General features: G+C 48.3%; 2 protein-coding genes across 6 annotated transcripts in view; one reads left to right on the top strand and one right to left on the bottom strand.

Annotated features, from left to right (window-relative positions):
* PFDN1 (prefoldin subunit 1) overlaps window positions 1-6,785 on the top strand; it is a 65,841-nt gene extending 59,056 nt beyond the window's left edge. For both annotated transcript variants that reach the window (XM_026508129.4, XM_057307171.1), the window contains exon 4: window positions 3,887-6,785. In XM_026508129.4, the coding sequence (XP_026363914.1) occupies window positions 3,887-3,970 (84 nt within the window). In that variant the 3' untranslated portion in view covers window positions 3,971-6,785. The remainder of the gene's footprint in view (window positions 1-3,886) is intronic.
* Window positions 1,687-20,389, bottom strand: part of PURA (purine rich element binding protein A) — a 126,500-nt gene continuing 107,797 nt past the window's right edge. For all 4 annotated transcript variants that reach the window (XR_008957512.1, XR_008957513.1, XR_008957515.1 and 1 more), the window contains one exon: window positions 1,687-5,930. The gene's annotated coding sequence lies outside the window, so the exon portion shown is untranslated. The remainder of the gene's footprint in view (window positions 5,931-20,389) is intronic.

Below are 20,389 nucleotides of genomic sequence, written 5' to 3'. Positions count from 1 at the left end.
GCTTGCTCTGTTGGTGTTCCTCATTCATTCATGTTGTGAGGAGAACTAAAAAGTGTGTATACAAGTACATCAGTAAGTCCTCATTTCCTGTCATAAATGCACTTTTATTCAACAGGTATTGAGTTCCTCTCATGTACCAGCCACTTTTCTAGACACTGGGATATCAGTGAACAGAACAAAGTCTTGCCCTTGTGGGTTTTTCTTTCTTGTAAGGGAAGAGGGACCGATCCTACCGCTTCCAGTGCTGGTCGGTGCTGTGCAGGCACGTCGGGGTGAGAGCAGGGAGCACGGAGCTGCCATATATTCAAGGCTTTTCCCGATGAGGTGGCGTTTGAGAAAGGCCTGAAGGAGGTAGGCGAGCTAGTACTGTGGGTATGTGGGGAAGAGAGTTCCTAAGAGAGAGAGCCAAAGGGCAACAGCCAGGCAGGAGCATGGCTGGCGGGTCGGAGGGGCAGCGCGGAGTCGGAGGTGCTGGCCAGTGTGGCTGGAGCTCAGTGGGTGAGAGGGAGCTGAGGTCGGAGTCCACTGAGAACAAGACTAAACATGGCTTTGCAAAAGGCTTTCATTTTGAAACTGGAAGCCACTGGAGGGTTTTAAGTGTGCAGAGAGGACTCTGAGCACTGTGTGGAGAAGAAACTAATGGGGTCAAAGCGCAGAAGAAAGGAGACCACTTAGGAGGCTATACGTTAAGGTCAGATTCTGGACACATTCTGAGGTAGCGCTCATAAGATTTGTTGGTTGACTGGACATCAGATGTGAAAGAAGAAAGATTCAAAGATGACGCCAAAGGTTTTGAGCATTTCCAAGAATGGAGTTGTCATTTACGGAAATGGGGAAGACGGGTCCATGGACTTTCTGATTTGACTAGTAGTATTAGGAAGAAAGTGTGGAGATTCAAGAAAGAAAAAATTTGACTTAATCATTGCTTCCTTAATTTTCTGCATCCTTTCTGACAGGCTTGTTTGTATTTGGATCACTTGTACCACAATTTTCTTGGAGGAAGTACAGGTCCCAGTGTCCTAACTTATAGGGATCCTTAGCCAGACCTCCATGATTCAGTGTGGTCAGAAGCTGTGGGTACAGAAGAACTTTGGGGTAGATTCTGTCTCTGGGACATCCCTCATTTCATAGTTTCCTAGGGCTGCTTAACAAATTACTACAAACTGGTTGGTTTAAAACAACAGAAAATTATTCTCTCACAAGTTTTCGAAGCCAGAAGTCCAAAATCAAGGTGTCATGGGGCCATACTTCCTCTAAGCCTCTGGGGGAAAATCCTTCAGTTTCCTCTTCCTGGCTTCTGCTGGTTGCTGACCGGTCTTGGCCTTCCTTCGCTCATAGCTGCAGCCTTCCCTTTCTGCCTCCCGTCAGGGGATGGCATTCTGTCTCTGTGTCCCTTTTGCCTTCATGTGGCCTTATTAGGACACTAATCATTAGATTTAGGGCCCACCCTAAGTCAGATGACCTCATTTTAACCTGGTTACCTCTGCAAAGACCCTGTTTCCAAATAAGGCCACATTCACAGGTAATGGGGGGTTAGGACCTCAGCATTATTTTTTTGTGAGACAATTCAACGCATATCACATACTGTGATTCAGGTTTTTGATTATGAAGGTCTTTTTGGCTTAGGTGTATTTGAGGATAAGACAGGAACTATTGAAAAAGTTAGAAATCAGGATGACCCATCTGTTAGGATGAAACGAAAATTTTAATGGCAATAAGTTTACTTTATAATTAAAGATAGGTTTATTTTGCATTTTTTTTTCAAACTTGAAGACTTTAGGTTATACAGTGGTAAAAAACATGAAAAAAAATCATAAAACTGAAACCGGAAGATAGACGAGACATAGAATGATGAATTTTAAAATAAGTATTATAACCTGAATTTGGTTATCCAGAGGCCTGTGCAGTAGGTAGAAAAGCTCCAGCTTATGTTCCGAGTTTACGGTTTCGACAACTGGGGCAGCAAGTTGGCAGAGATGGAATGCAAAGGACCCGGGTCCCTGAGCACCAGCTGACTCCGGGGAGCACAGCCCCGCTTGCCCCACTGGCCTTTTCCTCCCATTCGCGTGGGGCTGGGAAGGTGCCCAGATGGGACACGCACTTGCTGTGTAGCTGCTGCTCCCCTTCTGTGCAACACCCAGTGCACGTACATTCTTCAGCGGTGTGTCAGCAGTTATTAGTGTTCCCCTCTTGAAGTCACCACATGTAAAGTCTAGGGGTTGTTTATCAAAGGAAGTTTAAGTTCCCATTCTGATATCACAGTGATAGGACTGTATCAGGGTTAGCAACGTAATAAATTCCTTAGCAACAGTATACATTTGTAGCCACTGTGAATTTTTATGGAACTCCTGTTGTTTACAGGTTGGACAGGAATTGTGTGCAGGTTGGACAGATGGGAGAGGAGTAAAGAGATATGGCTCTTTCTAGCCTTCAGGAAATTCGAAGTTAGGACACGACCAAAGGAATCAGGGTTCACACAGGAACTGATAAAGATGCTACGGCATTGGAGCCAATGGGAAAACGCCTCTAAATGTATCATTTAATAAATACCTGGGAGCGCCTGCGTGGCTCAATGGGTTAAAGCGTCTGCCTTCAGCTCAGGTCATGATCTCTGGCTCTCTTCTCCCCCCGGCTCGTTCTGTGCCAAATAAAATCTTGGGGGAAAAACCACAAAACATCTGGACAGAGAATGGGAGAAGTTAGCCACAGGGATCTGCAGAACAGCAGAGACTTTAATGAAGGTCCAAGCAGCAGAGGACGTCATTTCGATTTTCCTGCCTCAGGTTTGGCTGGGCATCAGTTCCCAAGGAAAGCCTGCCAGGCCAGACTGCTCACCTGTTCTCTGGCCCAGTACTGCCCTGTTTTTTTCCAGGTCATCTGGGCACTTCGGTGGTCACAGTGAATGCACAGCTGCTGGGGTGAAAGGTGTCGGGGGAACGAGAAGGGCACTGGCTGCACCTGAGCTGCGTGGCTCAGGGCTTTGCGTTACTGTCTGGCTCCAGTGTGGCCCGGTCACGTGGAGCCTTAGGGGACTATTTTGAGTATTCCTCAAAATGGGAGCCTCATCGCATGTCTCTTAAGTGGGAATGCAGCCACAACTATGTCCTCAGGGCAGGGACCAGTGGTGAAGCCACCATACTTTTTGGGTGACCGCAGGGCCCATAATGTACAGACATCATTTCCTTTGACTAATCTTTTGTAATCCTGGCCCAGATGTGGCTCCTGAAAGTAGTTAAAGCTCTTTGTCTAAGTTGAGATTTTTAATTTAGGACCCAGATGGGGTAGGAGGTAAACTTCCAAAAGGTCTGTTTTACTCAGTGTGTCACTGTCCTGGATTCCTGGCAGGCAGCGGTTTCATTAGAAAAGCAGATTTCATCCTGACTCATCTGCCTCAGTGAGACGTGTGATACAACTTCTTAGCACTCATACAGCCTGTCCTCTCACTGGACAGAGCAGAACCCTCTGGTACCCTGTCCATTCTGCAGCAGTGGCGGCTACAGGCGCCTGGCCCAGGCCATGGAAAACCTTGAGAGACAGTCTGTTATGGGGCCAGAGCTTTGTCCTGGAATTTCCTGGCCTTTGTCTGGTATAACTTCATGTACTGAGACGCCTGTTTTGAGTCCACTTCCTCCTGGGGGGAGAGCATAGCTGCCTTCCACAGAGCACTTCTGCTTCCTGTACCGAGTAACCTCTTCCTTCCCCCTCAGGCCTGTGGATGGGATGAGGGAAGCACTCTGGGCAGGTATGTGTGTACCTGGCCCCCAGTAGACAGTATGCTACTGGAAGTCCCTGGTCACGGAGGAGAAGCCATTACCATTGGCCATAAAAGCTGCATCTGCCAGCCTGGCCTGTACCTCCTAACTCTGGTTTCTTTCTTATACTGCAGCAGAAAAAATCCTACCTGGAACGGAGTGTGAAGGAAGCTGAGGACAACATCCGGGAGATGCTGATGGCACGAAGGGCACAGTAGGAAGTCTCAAGCAGAAGCTTCCTGCTCCCTCCCATTCCTTCCGAGGGCAGAGGGGTCCATGTGGGGAAACATCCTCTCTTCTGCCCTGATGGACTTTTTATTTGGATGATCTGGTAACCCTACGTTTTCTACTTCATCCTGTTCCCCTTTCAAATCCCAACTCTGTATTTTTTATCCTGGCTCTGCCCCCCGCCCAGACCACTCTTCTCGCCTGGGGGTGAGTCACCAACTCCCAAGAGAGGGAAGATGGGAGCCAGGACAGATAGGGGAGCTCTGCCCAATCCTATTACTAGTTACGCTGCTCAGACCAATAAAAGGCATCTGTTTCCCCAGCCACTCTACTGAGTCTGCCTTTCTCAAGCTGAAGGGTGAGAACCAAGGGCCAGGGAAGCAGAAGCTTTCAACCTCCACTCCTCCCTGTCTCCTTCCAGAGCTTTGGCTCTGTTCCTTCTTTTCTGGAGCCTTTCCTGCTTCTTTTTACCCTTTCTGTTCCTTTTAGTAAATCCCTCACCTTCTGAGTCTCCATGCAGATAAGGAAGGAAGGAGACCAGGGCATAGCTGAATTTAAGTAACTCTGGTGGCGATGTTCCTGGAGAAAATGCAGTCATAAACCAGCAGCACCTCCATGGCTGTCTAACCCTTTGGCCAGTGTCATAGAGGTGGAAATTACAATCGTAAGGCCTCCTGGGGGCTTAGGGGTGGTGGGTGTGCTGGAGCTGGTTTGTGAGAGCCAGTCAGTAAACCAAGTGTTAGAATTTTGTTTCAAGCCAGTTGTGAAACACAGCCCTTATTAAAAATTAAGTTAGGTAAATATACAATTAAATTATATTCAGAACTTACTCCCTACTAAATCTGGCCATTATCTATGTTTTTGATGTTAACAGTCCATTGTATCTGGATGATGGAAACACTACACCACGCTTTTCTTCCCAACTCTTCGTTCAGGACATCATGTTGGTAGCTTGAGATCAGCTATGTTGGGACCATTTACTCCACAGAATCAGGTGATTGATGATGGATAAAATAAGAATTTGTTTTAAAGAGAATTGGTAGTTAATATTTGAGTACACCGCTGTTTCACAGTGAAAGTGGGCAGGCTCTCAGGGCTGGTCGAGCCAGCTAGCTGAAGGACAATCTGGCTCTGTTATGGCGGCACAGCGCCACCCCGCGGCCAAAGCTGAGATGGGTGGCCGGCCTGCCTGTCTGGCTCGTATTGCGACAGCTCTTCTCTCCTGTGTGGAGGGAGGCGGGGAGGGTGGGCAGCAGAAAAGAAAGAAGGCCTAGGCTCTGGGTAAAAGCATCTCCAGCAACTTGGTGAGCCTGTCTCTGAGAGGGACGAGGGAGAAAATGCTAGCCTGGCGAGGGCCCTGTGAACCTGCCTTCCTCATAGGACCATAGACTCCTTTCTCGTCATAGTGGACAGTGGCAGAGAAACCCAGGGCTTATATTCTGTCTGGAATAATTCAGACAGTTGAGGTTTAGACAAATTTATTGAAACATACAGGGTGTTAGCAGAGAAATCACTCAGTGGTATTGCATCATGTCACTATCTTGAATGTATAATTTTAAAATTATAAATATATATTTTATAACTAAGCCTTTGGCCAAAAAAATAAAAGTCATTTAGCACATTTGTGAAAGGCCAATAAGAAATGATTTTAAACATTAAAAAGATAAAGTCACTGAATTAAACAGCAGCACAACCCCTGCTAATCTAGAATCCCACTGTGTCGAAGGTAGAAGTGTCTGTGCAGAGCTAGTCATTTTCATTTATTTCAGCAATCAGAAGAGATGGGGCAGGCACACCTGTTGAAGGTGGTGGCAGAGCTGGCAGGACAGGAAGGCTGGGCCGGTCAAGTGAGCATGTCCCAGAGACAGCAGCAACAGAGCGCAGTCCAGCAGGCTGTGAGGCAGGTGGAGGGGCCCAGGTCATCCCTTCTTTGGTCTTCCACCACATACACTGGAGGGAAAAGAGAGAGGGTGAGAATGAACTGGCACAAAACCCAGGCCCTACAGAGCCAGTGCCTCCCGGACCAGGCGTGGGCTACAGCAGCCAAAAGCCACGGGGCAGACTGGGTGCCGCCTTTCACTTACACTGTGGCAGATGATTGGAGGAAGGGTAGCTCAGCTCCTTTCTCTCCTCCTCCTAAGGACTTTCATCCCTGCAGGGACAGGTACTAGGGAACCAACAAAATGGCCTCACATAACGCAGCCACAGAGAAAGTGATGGACATTCTGGTCTGCCCAGAGTTGCTTTAGAAACCAGGCAGCACCGTGTCCCATACCTTACTGTATTTCCTCAGCTACAGTTATGCCATCTCCCAAAAAAGCCACCTGAAAAGGCACTGCAGGCCCTAAGAGAATAACCAAGAACCCTGGTTTTCCAAACCTGGGCAGCGCACACTATCACAGTGCGGCCCCGCCTCTTACCTTTCACACACCGGTGGGGGGGGGGGGAAGCAGGGCTGATGACCTGGTCAAGTGAGAGGGAGGGCTGTAGCCTGGCACCCTGGCTTTTTCTCACAGTGGAGGTGGAAATCTAGGCCCTGTCAGGGCTAAGTGCTCTATTAAGAAATTTGAGTGCTACACAAATCCACAGGTCAAGAAGGACCCCAGCCTCCCTCTGCTAGTCTGCTGACCTGCGGCCGACGTCAGCCTTCCTTCCGGTAAGCAGGCTAATGGTCAGCCTCAGTCTCAGAGGATCTGTGGCCCCTTTAAAGAAAACCTGAAAACCACCACCACTAAACTCATTTATAAACAGTAAGGATTTTAAACTTTTTCAAAGTTAATGAATATATGAATCTTATAAATGAAATTGGTCCTTTGGCAGTCTTCTTTCAGTTCTATTTTTGTGTATCTATTTTTATACCTCCTCTCTTGGCAACTCCTCTGAAGCCTGGCATAGTAGCTAGAATACTCTGGGTTAGTAGTGAGCTTGTCCAAGTTGTCCCATTGTGTCAGCCGCCCTCCACAGACCTCCCCTCCCTTCTCTCGTGGCACAGCTTTCAACTCGGCCTGCTTTCATTTGGCCCCACTCAGCAACACCAGCAAACTTGTTTTAAGGTCTAGGAGACAAGACCCAGCCCCAAGGAAGCCTAGTGAAAGAGAAGACGTTTATTCTGAGGCCTGATAAGGTACGTTCCCTGGTGTAGTCGTAACAGCAGTACCTAAACACGGATGCTACCGTCATTCCCATTTCACAGGTAAGAGATGCAAGGCTTTGAGAGATTAAGTCTCTTGTTCAGGCATACGTAACCAGCCAGAGGCAGGCTCAGGGTATGAACCCAGGCCTTTGGCAAGCCAGACTTGCTCAGGCCCATCTGGGATAGAAAAGGGATCAGGAAGAGCACAGGACTGAATGCGCTCGAGGACCATTGTCTCTCCCCACCCGCTAAAGGCATGCACCGTCCAAAGCCCTGGGGCCACCGCAGCAGGAAAGCCCTACGCAAGGGCTTTCACCTGCTCTCTCTGCCCAGACGACCTACCCAAGTGGCCAGCCTCCCCCCATCCTGCAGTGGGCAGCTTCAGACAGGGAAATGAAGAACGGAACGCACACTCCCCCAGAGTAATCCCTTACTGTAGTCCCCTTACCAGAGGACGGGCCCTCTCCCCTGCCAGCTTTGTAGAAACCACCTGCCTTATCTAGGCCTGACACCCCCCCTGGGTGCTGTGTGCGAGGCCCTGCAGCCTCTACCGTACGCTGAGATCACAAATGTGCCGCGACCTATGCCAGGAGCCTTCTGTACACAGTGCCGCTCCGTCTTCCCCACCCTGTGCGGCAGGCACCCTCCCTCACTGCGGCTGCTCCCTGTGCTTCCCTCCCATTTTACCACAGAACCTTGGGCAACTTCAGCAGGGAAACAAAAATGTCCCAGTCTTGCTTCCTCTAACACCTTTCTCCTTCAGTTTAGTCAGGTTTGTCCTTGCTAAGGCTTATTTCACATGACAGTTGGCTCTGAAACCGGGGCAGTGGGGACTTGGAGCTCATTGCTCCCAGACAGTGCTTACGGGGCGGGGGTTAGAAAGTCCATCTGGCTACAGGACAGGAGACTTCAAAGCAAAGGGCTGCGTCAGCCTCATTGGGGGGGGGGGGGGACGGTGTCCATTCTCTGCATACCTTAGAAACCCTGTCACTTCTTTCTTGGAGTACCAAATCTTCCAAAGCCCTCTTGACTTTTTCCATTAGGTGACAAAAGAATCTCCACCCCCAAACTACTGAAGAAGTAGGGGGTGGAAGGGTGTGTGGGGGGTAGGTCTGGAGGTAGGAGCGATTTGTGTTTTCCTTGCTCTTCTGTCACCCAAAGCAGGGGTGACTAGCCCAGGAGAAAGCTCTTGAGGAAGGCCTTGTAGTTCCTCACAGCACCCACCATGGGGTTCTGGAATGGCATACAACTTACCTTCCTAGATGCCCAGCCTCGGGGTAGGCTCTGAGGTCCCGCGCCTCCGGAGGGTGGCTGCTGCACCGAGCAATACGGCCTAGTCTTCCCCAGGATACGCTCCACTGGAGGGCCCTCACTCCTCACCTACTCTCCCACCCCCCGGGTCAGTCTGTCTGAGAGCTCCTACACCGCCCTGGGTACTTGACCCAGGGGACTCGTGTGCACTGAGGCGTCCAGTACTGCTTTCCCGGCAGGAGCTACGGCAGAGGGGACCCCGGCATGGGTGTTCATACCCAGGCCTTCCTAGCAAGTGGCCTCCACTGGCAAGCAGGCCATAAAAAGGGGGCCAGCACCATGGTTATGCAAGATGGTAAATATTCTAGACGAACAGTATAGGTAGAAACTATCTCTGCAACTCTTCCAGGAGCCTAAAAATTATTTCAAAATAAAAGACTTTAAAAGGGGCACGGAGAGGGGCACCTGAGTGGCTCAGTCGTTAAGCATCTGCCTTCAGCTCAGGGCGTGATCCTGGCATTCTGGGATCGAGTCCCACGTCAGGATCCTCCACTGGGAGCCTGCTTCTTCCTCTCCCCCCTCCCCCGCTTGTGTTCCCTCCCTCTCTCGCTGGCTGGCTATCTCTGTCAAGTAAATAAAATCTTTAAAAAGGGGGGGGCATGGAGGGGGTCAGAGGAGCAGCAGGCAGGGGTGGGAGACAGCACTGCCCCTCCAGGTAGGTCAGCAGTGAGCCGAGGTGGGGAGGCAGGTTCTGGTACCTACAGACGCTGCTCAGATTGAGCCCCTACTTAGAGATCAAACGCCCTGCTGCGGCCAGCCGGGGCTCCAGCTCCTGGTGGACACAGGCAGGGCCTTAGGGATGGGCTCATATCCACCTCAGCCAAAAGGTCCGCCCTCCCCATTCGTGTCTGGTGTCTCAGTGCCCATACCACCAAACTCAAACCTCTGCCCTACTCCGCGTGAGAAGGGACTCTGTTCCCAGAAAACTACAGCAGAGTGGGGGACCAGCTCCCAGGGTCCCCTCACCAGCGTGGGTCTCGCTTGTTCCCAGATAGCCCTTTGACAATGACCCTCAGTGAGGGGCAGGAACTCAGCTTTGCCACATGAATTCAAGTGCAAAAGTGTGTGTGTGTGGTGGCAGAGAAGGGGGGGGGGGGGGAGATGTGCACCCATGTGACCCAAAGACCTAGACTAGGTCAGAAAGGCTTAGGTTAGTCTTGGGTGCTGGGCAGCTTTAAGGAGCTGAGCAGCTCCTGGGAGAGGTTCCCACCAACCTTTCTTGCCTCTGTGCTGGAAGCAGAGACAACAGATGTTAGATAATGTGGGGCACGCGGCCCTCTGTGCCCCACTACCTGCCCACCAAGCCCTGGGGTCTTCTCCACAGTCATCAGCCCACTGCAACCCAGACCGCCAGACTCCCCACCCAGCAGTCCCAAGTTCTGGGACTCCCATGTTGTACAAGCCCAACAGTGCTGTTACAGGCGCTCAGAGACCCGCTTCTGGGCAGCAGTGGGCATGCAGGGCGCCGGGCAGCAGAAAGGCCAGGTCAGAGGTGACCTGAAGAAATGGGAGCAGAGGCCTTCTCTGCTGAAGGCTCCAGCAGCTCAGTCAGCCCTGCCCTGGAATCTGAAGCCTTTACAGGAACAGCTCAGACATTTTAAATGATTCATCAAGTGCTCTGAAGTGGTGATACAGCCTTATTATTAAGACCTTCCTATTTGTGTACCTGTACCCAGTCCCAACCCAGGAGAGCTAATAAGGAGAAGAAAACAAAAAGACTGGGGCCTCCCAGAGAGTTCTGATGTCTGGGACTTTTATGCTCCATTAACTAGAAGGCTGCCCCTTGGCCTCTCACGGCCCACACCTCTGACGGGCACCCAGGACTGCTGCTCCACGGCTGGGACCACCACGGTCAAAGGAGCTCCCAGGAAGTACCCTTGGCAGAGGAGCTGATGGCTTTGCCAGGGGCAGGAGCCTTGTAGTCTTCGCCCAGTCTTGAGACTCTACACCGAAAGAAGCAAGCCAGTCTTCCAGGAGGTACCAGAGGATGCCGGAACAGCCCTCCTACTGCTCAGACCAAGAGGTAGGGAGGGGCAAGTCTTTAAGCATTTTTAGCAATAAGCAAAATCTCAAGACAGCCATAGCGACGGGTCCAGTTCCTCCCGTGCAAGTGGCAGAGAGGAGTGCACACAGCTTGCTGAGGCCTCACCGCAGCTTTCCGGGGCTGTGCGTGTGCAGTGGCCTCACTCATTACTCGCACAAGGGGGCTACACTGGTGAGAAGAGATGTTCTAAAGGCAGTACCACCACTGTGCCACGTGCTCTCGGAGCCCATGAGTACCAGGTACGTATGCTGAGGGGGACAGTGATGGCTGAAGGGTGGCCGGAAATGGTAGAGGCAAACAAGGGGGTGTAGCGTCACTGGAGTGTGACGGTTGAAAGCAGGACAGGATGGGAAGCCTTCTACTTTCCTATTCCTCCACACGCAGGTGGGATCTGGGGCTGGCAGCGCTGGCACGGTCCGGCCCGGGCGCTCCAACAGCAGCTGCCTTTGCTGGGCTAAGCGCAACACCTTGCTCAGCCTCCTGGCCCCCGCTGCCTACTCCGCTCCGCATGCCTCCTGCTCCCGCAGCTTTACCTCTGGCCACACTGTCTGTACAACGGACTCAGATGAGGCCATGTCTCCCAAGTCCCTGTCCCTCTCTCTTGCTTCATTATTCCAAGATACCCACTCCAGGGTCTGGGAGCTAGCCAGCCAGTTCACCCCCAACACCTGGAGCTACTGAGTGCCACCCAAGTGATCACGAAGCCGCCATCGTTCTTTGGGTATTGGGTGCCAGGTATAACGTGGTTTGGTCTGGAAGTGAGAACGTGCTGACCTGCGTGTGGGCGGGTGCTCTGAGACCTCCGCGAGCGCAGTGACCACCATTCTGTGGAGGCGGCAGCTGCTAGACAAAACCACACCGGAGCCTTTGCAGAGAGATGACAAGGGTCTAAGAAGCCCCAGGCCCCCAGCCCGCCTGTGGCTCAGTCGTAAGGCCAGTTTACATGCTAGCCCTGCCCACTGCAATCAGTCCTATAAACTGTAGTCCAGATAACAAGATCTTTTTTCATAAACAACAAAAACAAGTACATTTGGACATGTGCCAGTCTGACAAGTAGAATGGCATTGCCACCGCCTCCTGTGGCCCCGTCCTTGGGCTAGATCTGCCAGGGCAAGTGGGACGGGAGAACCTCCCGGATGCCAGAATTGCACGTGAAAGTGCCCTGGGGATGAGGCTGACCAGTTATTTCATGGCAAAAAAATTGGAGTTCAAAGAAGGGAAGTAACTTGGCTGAGGTCACATAGTGAATTTAAGGCAAGTCCTGGCTTGTCCCCCAGCTTTCCTACCGCCTCTGCCTATCAGTTAGGCTCACTTCAAATCAGACAGTAGCCTGGCTGCAAGGGACCTGAAATGTGGCTGTGTATGGAGGGGTGAAAGCCTCCCTTCTCTCTAGGCCCTGTTCTCCCTTGAGATCAAAGGTCTGTGCTAGAGAGCAAGATCTAGTCCTTGTCCTGTTTTCGAGTGTGTCCCTAAGACAGTCAAGAGTTCACTACTTCAGAATGACCTGGTCCAGCAGCTGACCAACTGGGAGACACAGTGAATTTCAGGGTCCTTCGTGACATTCACTTGGCAGTCCTCACGCAGGTGGGTGGGTGTGCTGGCCTGGAATAAGGCACCTCCTGGGGGTGGAAGTAGGGGGGGTGACCTTGTCCTCTCAAGACAGTGGCTATGTACATGGGCTCCAGAGGGCCAGTGTCCCAAGTTCCAATCCTGATGCTGCCACTGGCTGGCTTTGTGACCCTGGACAAGTCTGAGCTTCCCTGTGTCCCAGTCTTCTCATTGCAAAATGGAGGTGGGGGTGGGGGAGTAGTATCTAAGAGCCTAGATTTTCTGACAAAACCATAAAGTGTTTGGCCCAGGCCCTTGCATAAAGCGAAGCAGGGAAGAGGACTTATGTAGGAGCCACAATGTGATGACGTCCTACAGAAGAAATCACCAGAAATCTGTTACCTTATTCTGGGTCTGTGTGCATGGAGGGGGCTCCTTCACTCAATCCACATTCAGACTGGTATTTGTGTGTGTGGCCCCAAATTGTCACAGGATGACAAAAGCTGGGACACTGGCAGTCCATGCAAAGCAAAAGCTGCTCCAAGAAGAGGAGAGGAGGGACAAGCCAGAGAAGAAGCAAAGGGCTGTGTATATGCACTGGGGGCCAGGGAGGCAGCTTTAGCTGTTAAGACCCCTCAGAGACTAGAGAGAGGATGAATTGTTTAGAAACAGCTCATTTCCTTAGATAAAGAGAAGAAGAAAACCCTCATAGATGCACACGTGAGCACTTGCCTAGATAGGATGAGTCTGTGGCTGTCACAAAGACAATGCAGACACAAAAGTCCCACAGAACATGGTATGAAATATGAAAGGATGGTCAAGGAGGAAGGAATGTACACATTTCAAAGATTAAGGACTGAAGAATAAGGGGTTTCTCCTTATGCCTTAAAAAAAAAAAAGGCCAATCAAACGTGATGAGCCCACAACTGAACGTCAAAAACTCCAGCAGGACTGGTAGCCGCGTGCACTGAATCTCAGGAAAGGGACTGAATTCTCTAGGGACAAGTGTGTCTTTACAGAGGCAGCTCCCTCCAGTCCTGTTCTTCAGTCTAGAAAAAGTACAGAAGTGCAGTAAGAGAGCTGACAGCATTTTCTGTCCAGGGTCGTAGAATATTCAAGTGAAAAGACCATCTTCCTCCTCCCACCTCCCAGACGGAGCTGCAGAAGCTAACAAGGTTGCCAAGGAGGCTGCACAGGGCAGGGGTGTGGTAGAGAGGGCGGAAGTCCCTGTCCTGTTCCTCAGTGCGGTGCTGGGGGCGGAGAGCGGCGGTGCAGGTGGCTGAGAGCCAGAAGTGCTCGGTACTTTGCAGTAAAGACCATGCTATGTAGGCAGGAGAGTGGAACCCACGACGCTTAAGTAACAGAAAATAAAAGTCGTCTCCCCCACACACCATTACCAACAAAAGAAAGGCCGAAACCAGGGCCCATATCCCTGCTACCAACACAGAAGTCAGGCAGACCCGAGCTGAGATGCTGGCTGTGTTCTTCCACAGCTGGATGATGTAACATGGGAAAACAGGATAAGGACAAAGCTGAGTAAGATTAGGACAGGTCAAAAAAGATCTCAGTTTACTAACAGGTAGGTTTCATCATGGGGTTTCCTAAATAACGCGATCATACAGTAATTTCGAACATCTTTCATATGTGACCGACATCCTATAGTTTATGGTCAAAGAAATCGAGAAGGGAGGTGCCAGCTGTTGCAGCGCGGCATCTGTGTCCCTGTCCGCCACTCCAGCAGCCCCGACCTCGGGCCCAGGAGCCCGCGCACCCACGGAATGCCCCACACGATGGGATGACTGCCGGCGCACGTGGGGCGGGGGCTCAGCCAGCGGAGTTTATGAAACTGAAGAGGTACAGATGTTTTTGTGTCTGAGGAGATAATCAAGAGCTGCTCATGCTGGTGAGAGGAATATTAGCCACCAAAAGGGAATCTCAAATGTTTACTAAGGTGGCAGTCCCAGTTCTGTTGCACAGACTTAGACTGTGAGGGGAAAAGACATCTTACAATAACCTGTGTTTCTCATTTAGCCTGGGGAGTAAAAAGCAATCTTTGTTTCATTCTGAAGACAGTCATGAGCCTGGGGAGGGACTGAACATCACCAATACGAAGGAGTTAACAGGACAAGAACACAAGCAACAGCCGATTCCTTGGCACCCCACTATTTCACTAGAAGTCTGTACCACTGTCTCAGACCAGAAAAACTACAGGTGTGAACTGAGATGATGTCACTGTAAGGGTCCAAGGGGGGAGAGAGTGGTCAACAAGTAAGAGAAGCTTCCATGATGACACTACAGCAAAGGGGAGGAGGCAATTCATTTTATCATGATAGATCAGGAGTATATTTCTAATGGAGAAAGAAATATAAGGCTGCTATGTCAAGAAGAAGAAATCAAGGAAGATGCAGAGAAACAATCTGGCCATGCCCAGTATACAACAGTTCTATGACCCTGAGCGGGGAGAATCTAATGGCTGGCTAAGGGCGCACGATCTTGCTTATGACCTGCTCAGAACTGAGAGACCGTGACCAAAGTTGTGAATGATGGTGACAGACCTGCCTGACAAGCCCTTCAACATTCTGGTTGTCTTTTCCCAGTCATTTCTACCTGATTTGATATATAATCACACCTCCTTTACTGCTAGACTTCAAAAGACACCACTATAATCAATCATAACCTAGGGCTTTAACTCTAGAATCATCACAATACAGCCAATGAAGGAACAGGCTGCCTCGTGTCATATGCACATAAGGGGGAGCAAGCAGGGGCGCCTGGGTGGTGCAGCTGGCTGAGCGTCTGACTCCTGGTTTCAGCTCAGGCTGCGATCTAGGGGTCATGAGATGGAGCCCTGTGTTGGGCTCCTTGCCCCGCGGCGAGTCTGCTTGAGATTCTCTCCCTCAAGCCCCCTCCCCAGGGTTGTTCACTCACTCTCTCTCAAATAAATACATCTTAAAAAAATAATTTAAAAAACCAGTGAGCAAGCAATCCCATTTAAATACTCATCAGGCCTATAACGATCTACAGATTTAATGCAATTCTAGTTAAAATTCCACCAGTGTTTTTTATAAACTCGTTCTAAAATTTATGGAAAAGCAAATGCACTAGAATAAAACAATTCTGAGAAAGAAAGCTGGAAGAGTTAACGCTATCTTACGATTTAACATAAAGCCACAGTACTCAAGACAGGTACGGTATTCGCAAAGGGACTGACACAGATCAAAGGAACAGGAGAGAGAACAGTAATAGTGACGGAAACATGGCCAATTTATGTTTGACAGATATGCAAAAGCAACCGAATGGAGTAAGGACAGTCTTTTCAAATGTTAAAAAAAAACTGCCATGCAAAAATTGAAAAACAATTATTTTAGACTTTGCATTTTATGTAAAAATTAATATAATTAATGGATGAGAGATCTAAATGTAAAACATAAAACCAAAAACTAGAAGAAAACAGAAGAGAATCTTCATAACCAGGGGGTAGGCAAACTTAGACCTGTTGCCAAAAGCATGCTCTAGAGAAGAAGAAAAATGAGAAATTGGACTTCGTCAAAATTAAGACCTTTTCTCTTGGAAGACACCGTTAAGGGGATGAAAAGGAAAGCCACAGACTGGGAGAAAACATTTGCAAATAATATGTAACAGAGGACTTGTATTTAGTATAAAGACTCTTGAAAAAGACTCCACAGTAACAAAACAACTCAGTTTAGTCATGGCCAAAGTACTCCCAACAGATAACTCACCAGAGAGGATACAAGGAGGGCAAATCAGTACACGACAACACCATTAGCCATTTAAAAAATGCAAATTAAAACCACAATGAGATATCACTATACACCTATCAGAATGGCTAAAATAAAAAATTCCATATCCAGTACTGGCTAAGATACAGAGCCACTGGAACCGTCGTTCATTGCTGACGGGAAGGCAAAAGGTATAACCTCTCTGAAAACTCGTAGCAGTCTGAAGTTAAACATACACTTAATCATATGATCCAGAAATTCCACTCCTGCGTATCCACCTTAGAGAAATGAAAACCTTCTGTTCACGCAAAAACTGTAGCAGTTTAAAGTTAAACATACACTTAATCATACAATCCAGAAATTTCATTTCTGGGTATTCACCTTAGACAAATGAAACCTTATGTTCACACAAAAACCTGTACATAAATTTGTGACTACCAGAAAGTGGAAATAACCCAAATGTCCTTCAACTGGTGAATGAATAAATGCACTGGCCCCGCCACACGGCAGCGCGCTGCTGAGCACCGAGAAGTACCCCCGCCCCGGTCCTCACAGAACAGCAGCAGGCGCGCAGATGGTCTGCAAGGCAGTACCGCAGGCATCCCAGCGCAAAACCCATCCAAAGCAAATCTCCCTTTGCCAAATGTACTGGAAAACCCAGAAAGACCGAAGGCTTTCTGACGTACTCCTCAGGTCCCTGGGCTTCCATAAAAAGGCAGGGGACCCCCTTTTTGCCTCAACAGCAATTCTACAGATTCTATTTTCCATACTAGAGTTACCTTTAAAGTTTCCTTTGATAAGATGTACACTAGAAAAATATGAAAATGCTGAGAAAAGTGTGATAGTATAATCTGAAGGGTCTAAACTGTTGCTGTGGCTCAGAAGGGCCTCCCTGGAGCACGGATGGTCACATGCTTGGGTATCTATGTGCTGGAGCCTCCAAAAGACACCCCAGAGGATACAATGTGCCTGAGGAGCAACGTCTCCTCTGTTTGGGCTCAAAGCTGAGAGACAGCAGCCTGACTTCCTTCCTTGGTGCCTGGCCTTTCTGGAACTTGATGTTTGATTGCATGCAGTTTTACTGCCTCCAGTGTGGCAGGGGTTCCAAGCCTTCATGCCGCAGCTGGTTCTTTGCACCTCTGAGCTCATGTCTTTCACACCCGCACAAATGTCTGACTTCCACCAGTCCCGAGGAGCCCCGTTTTCTGGTCCTAGCAGTCTTGTCTCTCCCTCTGTGGGTGTCCTTCACAGAATAGGAACTGGAGAGAAACCCACCCTCAGTGACAATAGCATGACAAGTCCAAAGGACATTTTCGAATTCTTACCTCACTTGACCTCGCAGCAACACTGGATGCTACTGATCACTCCCTTTCTCTAAATACAAATTCTACTTTCAGGACACCCCATTTCTCCTGGTTTTCCATATCTGACTCCTTTACAGGTTTTATCATCGATAATCCAACTTAGTTTTCCTTAAAGCTCAGTCCTCCACTGCCACCTCTTCTTTTCCCTACCCAACTTAATCTCATTCACCCCCACATTTCCGGTTACCAGGAATATGCCAGTGCCTTTCCATAGCTCTATCTCCAGTCCGAACTCTCCTCCAAGCTCCAGGTATATATACAAGGGCTTACCTGACATGTCCACTTGAATGTCTCATTGTCATCCTGACACCTCAGTCTAACCCAATATGGTTTTTTTTTCTTCCTCCCAACCATAGTTCCCAACCTCCACAAACATAGCAGGCATCCAGTTCCAGTTGGAAGCCCAGGAATCCTCCCTGAGCGTGCCTTTCTCCTTCAATCCCCATATTCAGCCCATCACCAAGTACTCTTGATTTTACGTCCAAATATCTCAAATGCATTCATGTCTCTCCACCATCATGTGAACTTGTGCCCCCTCCAAATCATTCTCTACATAGAAGCCAAGGGGATCTCTTAAAAATGCCAATTTGGTCATGTCATGCCTTTGCTTAAAATCCTTCAGTGGCTTCCCGCTGCTCAATCAAAAACCAGAATCTTTAACTGGGAATATGAGCTCCTTATCTTGCTCCTGTTTCTCATCTGTTCCCAACATCCCACGGCTCTCGCCATGCTAGTTTCCTCTTCTAGTTTCTCAAATGAGGCATGTTCTCTTCTGCCACTGTGCCTCGGCAGCTGCTCCTCCTACAATGGTTTTGCCTATTAACATCTACTCCTCTTTCAGATCTCTCCCAGTCGATTCAAGACGGCCCCCTTTTATATGTTTTCATATATATCTTCCTTTCATAGGAAAGAAGAACGTTAATTATTACCTGTGAGATTATTTAATGTCTGGTTCCTTCCCTAGAGTGCAAAGAAGCTCCATGAAGGCAGGGAGGGGGTCTATTCTGTGTGGTCCATTACCTAACACACTGGAAATGGCTCAGCATTTACTCAATGAACGTTGGTCCTTGTAGACCAACAGTGGTTCCCCAGGAGTATGCATGGTGTAGACGGATTAACTCCACCCACAGTTTAAAAGTGCCCTGAAGTGGGGGCGCCTGGCTGGCTCCTAAGTAGAGCATGTGAGTCTTGATCTCAGAGTCGTGGGTCTGAGTACCACACTGGGCATAGAGATTACTTAAGAAGTAAATAAAATAAAATAAAATAAAATAAAATAAAATAAAATAAAATAAAATAAAGGAAATGCTGTGATAAAACTTGTTTAGAATCCTCTAACCTGTGACCCCACTAAAGTGAAGAAATTATTTTCACCAAAAATGTATTTTTAAAAAAGAATCCATTCTGGGGCACCTGGGTGGCTCAGTTGGTTGGGCGTCTGCCTGTGGCTCAGGTCATGATCCCGGGGTCCTGGGATGGAGTCCTTCATCGGGCTCCCTGCTCACTGGGGAGTCTGCTTCTCTCTCTCCACCCCCCCATCCCCTGCTTGTGCTTTCTCTCAATAGCTCGCTCTCTCAAATGAATGGATGAAATCTTTATAAAAAAAAAAAAAAGATTCATTCTGGGGCATGTGGGTGGCTCAGTCAGCTAAGAGCTGCCTTCGGCTCAAGTCATGATCCCAGGGTCCTAGGATTGAGACCTGCCTCAGGCTTCTTGCTCAGCGGGGAGCTGCTTCTCCCTCTCCTTCTGCCTGCCATTCCCCCTGCTTGTGCTCTTTTTTCTCTGTCAAATAAAAAAATAAATTTTTAAAAAATTAAAAATTAAAAAAATTACAAAGAATCCATTCACAATAGCATTAAAACTAATGGACCTCAGGGTCATCTGGATGGCTCAGTCGGTTAAGCATCTGACTCCTGATTTCCACTCAGGTCTTGATCTCAGAGTCTTGAGATCCAGCCCTGCACTGGGCTCCCTGCTCAGCACAGAGTCTGCTTCCCCCTTTCCCTCTGCCCCCCACCCCCTGCTCATGCTCTCTCTCTCAAATAAATAAAATTTTTTAAAAAATTAAAATTTAAAAAAAAATGAAAGCAAAACATATGCAAAAGCTATGTGATGAAAACTGTATGATTTAACTTAAGGACATAAAGATGACCAAAATAGATACCACGTTTCTGATAGGAAGACAGTACTATAAATATGTCAACTCTTCCCTCAGTTATTTTGTGAATTATATACTATTCCAGTTAAAGCCAAACATGGTACTTTTCTATAGAAAACGACACATTCATCCTAAAATCCAGATTAAAGAGTAAAAGGCCAAGAACAGACAAGTTCTGAAGAGGAAAAGGGTACACACGTACATACGTACGTATATATGTGCTAGGGGTAGGGAAGATACTTATCACACCAGACTGGGGAACTTAGTATATGACAAATCCCATTTCAAATCAATCGGGAAAGGATGACCTAATGTTGACGGAAATTAAAACAAACAAACAGAACTCTAATCTATAACAATATCACAACTAAAATTAGGTCAACTAAAGGCTATGTGAAAAAAATTACAAGAAAACAGGCTTATGTTTATGATACTGGAATAAAAAAGGATTTTTCAAAGACCAAAACACACAAAGCGTAAGGGAAAGACTGATAAACATGATATTTAAAAACGTTCCTATTACGGGTGCCTGGGTGGCACAGTCAGGCATCTGACTCTTGGTTTCAGCTCAGGTCATGATCTCAGGGTCATGGGATCGAGTCCTACGATGGGCTCCCTTCTCAGCGTGGCATCTGCTTGGGTTTCTCCCTCTGCTCCCCCACCCCCCACATGTGCTGTCTCTCTCCCTCTCTCAATATAATAAATCTGAAAAAAACTTTCATATTAGAATATCTTCTGTCTCAATCTTTTTATAGTGTATTTTCTAAGTGACAAATATTAGTGTGTGGAATATTTAGAGATTCCCTATGAATCAGTAAGACAAACAAAAATCACAAGGTTTTTAAAAGCAAATCACCAAAAATTTATATTTTTATGTTAAGATCACGAGTAATCAGGGAAGGTAAATTAAAATAGTGAAATACTGAGTAAAATACCTAGGCATAAACCTAACCAAGGAGATTAAAGACCCATACTCTGAAAGCTATAGAACACTGATGAAAGAAACTGAAGACAGCACAAATACAAAGATATTCCATGGGGGCGCCTGGGCGGCTCGGTCGGTTAAGCATATGGCTCTAGATTTTGGTTCAGGTCATGATGTCACGATCATGAG

The sequence above is a fragment of the Ursus arctos genome, unplaced genomic scaffold, assembly GCF_023065955.2.
Source record: "Ursus arctos isolate Adak ecotype North America unplaced genomic scaffold, UrsArc2.0 scaffold_5, whole genome shotgun sequence".
Classification (NCBI taxonomy): domain Eukaryota; kingdom Metazoa; phylum Chordata; class Mammalia; order Carnivora; family Ursidae; genus Ursus; species Ursus arctos.
Note: the sequence above shows the minus strand (reverse complement) of the source record. Positions and strands in the feature narration are given on the sequence as shown.